General features: G+C 40.1%; 1 protein-coding gene across 1 annotated transcript; it reads right to left on the minus strand.

Moving 5' to 3' along the window:
- Positions 1–428: 428 nt before the first annotated feature.
- On the minus strand, positions 429–6,845 carry LOC110543680 (cancer/testis antigen 55-like). Its single transcript, XM_021629934.2, has 5 exons — positions 6,764–6,845; positions 5,801–5,985; positions 2,219–2,363; positions 1,241–1,353; positions 429–623 (listed from the first exon to the last, which is right to left on the minus strand). Exons 1-5 carry the CDS (start codon positions 6,843–6,845, stop codon positions 429–431), a joined length of 720 nt encoding a protein of 239 aa, XP_021485609.2.
- Between the last annotated feature and the right edge of the window lie 887 nt (positions 6,846–7,732).

Consider the following 7,732-nt stretch of genomic DNA (forward strand, 5'->3'; position numbering starts at 1 on the left):
CAGAAAAAGAAAATTTGAACACAGGGAACTTCCCAGAGACTCATACTCCAACCAAGGACTATTCATGGAGGTAACCAAAAACTATTCTAACAGCTGGGTGATTTCAAAAAGACTCAACACATTTGAGGTTCCATGGCAGAGAATATACTCTTGCATACGGACAATAATGAATTAGACCTGAATGCAATTGGTTTCAGCTACATTCAAGACACAATGGGGCACATATTGAAATGACAGGACATCATTCAAAAGAAGCCTATGTCATGAAAAATTTCACAAAAAAAGAGCAAACAAACAAATAAACCAAGAATCCTTTAAAAAAAAAAAAGGCTTGAATTCATTTACCTTTTCTGTTCTCAGCCATACTACTTTATTTCACAAGGGAGTAACACCCAGTAGTAAGAGTGGAAAAGATTGATAAGGATGGGTTAATACAATCGGTCAATGGGAATCATAGACACCACTCTCCAAGAATAGTGTAGATGGATGCTATCTACTGCAATCACGTTAACTATGTCATATAACGCAGGTGTATAACCAGGAAGAGTATGGAGAGAATCCAGACTAAAAAACATACAAGGTTCCACGACTCCAGTTCTTCCATCGAGTCTGGTAATACAGACCTATAATGAAAAATGATGACAATGAACATTCAGATGGATAATCCTCCACAGATGGCCCTCCACAGCCCCTCAGATCCAAACAGCAGGTATGTCACACTATCATGGCTCTGATCCTTGACACACAGGAAATGCTTGATTACTGAGTCAAGACATCTGAGTCACCATACCCCCACTCTCTGATTAAACTAGGGAAACAGGAGTGGTCCTGGGTGTCTGCCCTTCATGCTGCCCAATGTGTGCTCACACTCTGCTCCCCTGGTTTTACATCTCATCTCAGGCCTTACTGACCAAATTCTTGATTGCCTTCATTCGCATGCTGAACACCTCAAACCCACCACACTCAGGGTTTCCCCACTATTGCCTTATAGCCAAGACACTCTTCTAACTATTGTCCACAGAACAGCCTAATGCCAAGTAAAGCTCACAGCTTAGGAATTGAGTATGTGTATGTTCTACACAACTTTCTGCTTATTTCCTTTTCAGTCAGTGAACAAATGTGTATTTCAGTACATGCACTTTGGCAATGGATATACTGCCACTCATAACAAACAAAGACCTGGATGAGAAAGGAATCAGTAAGGATTGGTAGGCAGCCACCTACTTATGAAGTAACTTACCCTTTGCATATTCTGAGAGCTAAGTGGCCGCACAGATTGAATGTTGATATCTGAAGTTCCTGCGATCATGGAATAGGCCACCAGCACCAAATCTCCCTTGAAAGGCCTGAATGCTGAAACAGTCAACAAAGTTAGAAGTGTAAGAATTGCACTAGGGTCACATCCCATTTCCAAAGGCCCTTTGTCACAGCAATATGCTGACCAACATTTCTTGCATGTAGGGTAACTTTTCCAAAGCCTTAGACTTCTCACATAGCTTACTTATAGAGGGACAGCTTAGGCCCTTTTAATGATGGGTATCTCTAATGATTTGTCAGGCATTGATAATGACATGAGTTTTTCTGGAGAATGGAAGTTATGGCTAGGAGCACTGGATTTACTCAAGGGGTCACACTGATATCTTTTTTGAGTATGGTAGCTAGGTACATATCACAATCACATGTTTGAAACTTGGTACCTGGTCTGGGGCAAAATATTAGAACCTGTCTCTTGAGTATTCTGGAAAGAGTACACAAAGAAAAAGAGACCTGTCTGCACCTTTGTTTTGAAGTGATGAAAGTATTTTCAAGGTAAATCTTTTATATATGTGTGATGCTCTCACTGATTTGATTTTGAATGCATTCTGATATACTGGCAAAAAGACTATGATCTCAACACTCAGAAGGGCAAGGGAAGGGTTTTCTAATGTCATGAACAATCCTCACACATGTTTGTTTCAGGTAACTTTGACAAAGCCTATGCCACAAATTAAATAAAAAATAGCCAAATAAATAAATTAATTAGTGAAAACCACATGGACACATGATGATAACATTCACAGGGGGCAGTTTCTCTAGGTGATGTTTAAAGTATTGCCCTTTTCCCATTAATTGTATCTTACTTTCAATTTCAAGGACACTCCCCACACTCTCAAGAGGTTCTAACCCAAGCCCAATACCTATATTCCTTGCCCAGTGTTGTTAAAGCTATAAATCCTACCTCCAGAAAACAGGTGTATAGGAAAAGAAACACCATTGCTAACGTAGATGTTGTCCTGCATTACGTGAGTGACATATTTAATACAAAATCTCTTGCCGAGTTTTGATAGATCCTTAGAGTCAACTGGATTGTTCATAATTTTCACCTATAAGAGAAGGAGACAGTAGCTGTAGGTAAAAACAAACAAACAAACAAAAAAAACCCACAATTATATGCAGGAGTCTGTACACTTACCACAGAGTAACCATCAAAACAACACGTTTTAGTGGGTTGATCTTTCGCAATTTTGAGGATACTTACAGGACATAGTCTTGTGTCAGAGACAATGGACTTTTTTATTCATACCAAACAGTCCTCCTGCTGCAGAAAGCATTTAAACACCTCTTCTCAAACCTCCAACAAGCATTTTCTGCTTTCTTTCTTTCTTTCTTTCTTTCTTTCTTTCTTTCTTTCTTTCTGTCTGTCTGTCTGTCTTTCTTTCTCTTTCTTTCTTACTTTTTTATTATTACTTACATTTTATTAATTCAGTATCCCAATTGTATCCCGCTCCTTCATTCCCTCCCAATCCCTCCCTCCCTCTCTCCCTCATATGCTCCCTGCCCCTTTCCAAGTCCACTAATTGGGGAGGCCCCACTCCCCTTTCATCTGACCCTGTTTTATCAGAAATTTTGGTATTTTTACACAATGAAATACTACTAAACATTTTCTATTAAAGATATGCTATGGACCTGAGAGGATGGCATAAATTCTGTGTTCTTGCTCCATGGACTACTAATTGCCTTGCAAATGTGAACTTCACACTTTTGTTTAACTCACTCACAAACTTACCTTCTGACCTTAGGAATACAGGGCTCTTGCTTTCTTGAAACTCAAAATTCAACAGTGTAAAATACATTTAAATATCTACATCTGAACAACTTGTAATCGTGGCTGTAACTCAAATTACAGAACCAATTTGCACATTTATGCAGAAGAAATTGCTAGAGTGACATGGGGTGGGGTAATTGGAGGAAATGAGCTTTGAGGTACATCGGAAGGAGGTACATTGGAAGGTATATTCCTGTCTGCATTACCTGGCAGACAGGAATGGAGCAGAAATAAGTTGACAGAGACAAGAATAAGCAGCACAGTTTTGAAGAATGGAGGAAAGCATGCTAAGCCCTATGTGGACTGGGTACAGGAGCTGGCAATGCACGGGAAGAAGTAACCCAGAAGAGACTGAGAAGACAAGTCATGCAATGCTGGCTCCATTTACCTACAGTCTGGAAGGATAATATGTTCCTGGATTGCCAAAGATAATGACCCTTATTGGAGGTAGTTTTCTTGTGAACTGTCCTTCTTTAAACAATCAATGTATGTTCTTTATGTGGAAAGAGAATATCCACATGATCACAGAGCAGAAAACCATCAACTACAATCCATACTGCATAATTCCATTATCCAGAAACAGTGGCTGGCTGCCTGTTTGAAAAGCAAAAGTGAGCAATATGCATGCTATTGAAATATCACAGGAAGACACACAAAAGGGCAGCAGAACACCATTGGGAAATGAGGAACAATTTGTGAGCTGCATAACTCATCACATGGTACTTAGTTTGGATGCACTCATTATGCGTAGAGGGAGAAGAGTGATGTTAGCTCTTGTTCTAAGATCCCTCATGGAAGCTGGAGTCACTGATACCAAAGGCTGTTGCATGTCTTTTCAAAACCTAAATATTTTCCATTTCTACCTCTCACTTGGTGTACTACTAGATAGTTATTTGTACAGATGGGAGGGTCCTTCTCCCAGGATTGCTTGCACTGAGAAGACAGGAGCTTGACTACTGTCTGACTGTTCACCATCACTTATGTCAGAATGCAGGGGAATGAGCATCACAAACTCTGACCCTTCTGCATCCTGAGTCTACACTAACCCACAGGCACACTGGACCCTAACTCATTTCTGAGTTTTACTGGCAAATCTCCATTCTCCCAGTTGTCATTTTTTTCACCACAGAAATATCGCCAACAATCAAAGCAAAGAGTGCAGATAGAGTCTAAGACCAAGGAAGGCTCCAAGATACAGTTTGTCCCCTCAACCAAATAGAGTGAAGTGGACAGTCCGAATCATGGTGCTTCCTTCTGTTAGCACCCATATGTCAAATCCAGACTGACTGTTTATATGACATGTATAGCTCTCTGAAAGAAATAGGTTACAGTATTTGAGGCCGGTAATTCCAACACTTAAGAATCAGAGGCTGCAAGTTTGATGCTAGGCAAGGGGTCATCGTTAATTTGAGGCCATGTGATGTATAGAGTAAGACTGTCACATAAAACTTATATCTAAAACAGAAAATTTCCCTGAGATTGTTTATCCAAAACAAGGTCTTATATTGTAGCCCTGGATGACATGAACTTATTATGTAAACCTTCTGGGTTTGAACTTATATAGGTTCTATATGCCCTTGCCTACTAATGGTATAATTAAAGACATGTACCACGATGTCATTCATGAGTTGACTGTAACTTAACATTTCTTGCTCTAACCAAGAGATAGATGCAAACAATATGCTTACAGGATAAGGAAATTATACACAATAACAAGAAAAAAGGGTATTGGTTATATAATAGGTTACATACACTCTTTTCTTAATAAAGAACTTTTTCTTAACTAACAAAGAACTATGATGGGTCATACCAATGAAAAGTGCAAAATTGCCTTTTTTTGTATGTTTGTTTTTTGTTTTGTGTTGTTTTCTGTTTGTTTTATTTGTTGTTTGTTTGTTTGTTTTAATTTAAAATTTATTACAGATTATTCACTTTCAATCCCAGCTGTACCCTGTCCCATGTACCCTTTCAATCCTGCAATCCCTCCCACTTTCGTCCAAGACTTTTCCCCAGATCACTGTTAGGGGAGGTCATCCTCCACTTCCACATGACCCTAGCATATCAGGTCTTATCAGGACTGTCTGCTTTTCTTACACTTTAAGTATTTAAGGAATTCTGAATAAATTCAAACCAAAAACAAATCATGACTCTGATTTTCAGTTCTCAACTTTCTAGTAATTTTCCAATAATAATAATGATAATAATAAATGTACCTTGCATATCAGTACTGACAAAAAGACTTTCCTGTTGCCTATGCCTAAGGCTATACATTAGCAGAGTATAGCCATACTTTATCTGAGAATAGTCATTGATATGTAAATACCTTAGCTGATTATGTTTCTAGAATTAACAGTTACAAAGTCTACAACAGATCTTTGTTACACAGTAAATACAACTTGAATATTTTATAAAACAGTATAAAGTTCATTATGTTTACCATACTACTTCTAATTGTATTCGTAGAGGAGAAAATAGCCTTTTCCTATTAGTGGAATTTGTAGATTATATAAGTTCACATAATTGTCATCATTCATCATGTTTAAATACTGAAGACAACTGAAACATATTTTTGGGAAGAAGAAAAAAAAAACATGATACTGCAATCACATATCAGAACAAGCCGATTAAATTCACCCTACATTAGAGTTGGTCTTATCCAGGAGAGAAATCAAAATCCCACTGGGTTAAGAGACTCTGGGAAAAACTCAGTGTTACCTTGATGGCATTGAGGACATGAGTTGTTTCATCTTCTTCCACAAGACCGATGACATTTACTCCGATTCTCAGAGGCACATTATCACAGACTACATCAGTGTGGAAGAATATGGATTTATTAATCCATCCATAATTGGTACACAAGCTGGTCACGACTCCCTGGATAGACTGCAGCTTTGAATTTTCTATTAAACAGGTAGCAAAGATTAGACTGGTTCATGTCAAATGCAAGCAACCAGTCAGTATACAGAAAATCTGCTCTGACCATGTGTATAGTCTGTTTTTATGTCAACGTGGCACACACTAGAGTCATTAGAGTGGAAGGAACCTCAGTTGAGAAAATGCCCCCACAAGATCAGGTTGTAGGCAAACCTGTAAGGCATTTTCTTAATCAGTGCTTGATGGGAGGGTGGTCTTGGGCTCTATAAAAGAGCAGCCTGAGCAAGCCATGGTCTCTGCATCAGCTCCTGCCTCCAGGTTCCTGCCCTGCTTGAGTCCCAATTCTCACTTCTTTCAATGATGAGCAGTGGTGTGGAAGCAAACACTCTCCTTCAAAAGTTGTTTTATAGGAGTGTTGTGTCATAGCAAAGCAACACTATAAAGCAACCCTATAGATATGAGCGCATAACATCACCTGTCTGACCATAACACAATAACCATTTCCCTCCTTGGGGGAATGCTCAAGGGCAAGATGCACAGTCATCTTGACAACACAATTCACACTTCTATCTCATGTTCTGTGAGTGGGTCCAAACACCGTCCCACCAAAGCAGCCTGTGCCACAGTATAGTATTGGCCTTACTCTCATGAACTCAGGGACATCCTCAGCTCAACAGCCACTCAGGGTGGTGACAGACTCCTCCCCACTGTTCTTTCCCACTCTACCTCATCTCATGTTGGAGGAGAACCTTTCTGGGGAGTCTGTTGAGTGGCAGACATGAGGGCTAACTCCAAGAGGATTACCTTGAGGCTGTTCTTCAGGTGCTTCCTCAGACTTGTTATTCCTTTGAAAGAATGTATATATCCTGCGTAGAAGATTTAGCATGGCAGTATCACTATCAGCCTGGGAAAGGCTTGATACTCACAGATGGATCACAAGGTCTCCTTTGTGTGTCTCAATGGTTGTGGGCCCAATACCCACTCTCTATGGGCTGTTAGTGAATGTCTAAACGGACACACTCAGGAGAGCCAGGGACAAGGTTCTTCCCTGGCTGCTGTCCACTTCCCTTAAAGCTGGCCAGCCAGGGAGAGCCCACCTTTATCTGCTCGCCAGCCAATGAGAGTCAATGTTCTTGCCTATGTCATAGCTATAGACAATGAAAGGCACTGGACTGAGCCATTTGGCCCCTCCCTCCCATTGTGAGTTCACCAGTAGGAAGGTCTCAGGAAAAGCTGCTTTTAGGTGCCCTTGGGGACTCACTGTGTATGAAAGGCCCTAACCCTACATATTTGTCACAGGATGAGGAGTTTGTCTTAGGAGGTGTGACAGAAAGCCGAGTCCCTAAAAGTCCACTAAAAATCATGCTTGATGATGGACATAAGCACTATCTACATAGTGGAAGTTTGAATCAGGGATAAAATGTAATTGGGTGAGCTGGGCACAGTAGCACACACCTATAATCCCAACAATGAAGTAGCCAGAGGCAGGCAGATCTCTGTGAGTTCGAGGCAAGCATGGTCTACAAAGCAAGTCCATGATAGCCATGGCTACATCCAGAAACCTTGTCTCAAAACCAACCAACCAACCAACAAATAAACAACCAAAAAACCCCAATACAACAACAAAAACAAACAAATAAAAAACAAAAAGAAAAAAAAATGATGCACTACAGGCGCTGAAGGTGCACACTTGCAATCTCAGCACTAAGCAGAGGCAGAAAGATCTCTATGAATTTGAAGCCAGCCTGGTCTATTAAGTGAGACAAGGACAGA

The sequence above is a fragment of the Meriones unguiculatus genome, chromosome X (genome assembly GCF_030254825.1).
Source record: "Meriones unguiculatus strain TT.TT164.6M chromosome X, Bangor_MerUng_6.1, whole genome shotgun sequence".
NCBI classification, from domain to species: Eukaryota; Metazoa; Chordata; class Mammalia; order Rodentia; family Muridae; genus Meriones; species Meriones unguiculatus.

Excerpts from the sequence above, each read along its gene's own strand:
- LOC110543680 (XM_021629934.2), bottom strand. The coding sequence starts at position 6,845 with ATGCTAAATCTTCTACGCAGGATATATACATTCTTTCAAAGGAATAAC. Across the intron at positions 5,986-6,763 it reads ACCTGAAGAACAGCCTCAAG|AAAATTCAAAGCTGCAGTCT; the intron begins GTAATCCTCTTG and ends CCTGTTTAATAG. Across the intron at positions 1,354-2,218 it reads TATACACCTGTTTTCTGGAG|CATTCAGGCCTTTCAAGGGA; the intron begins GTAGGATTTATA and ends TGACTGTTTCAG.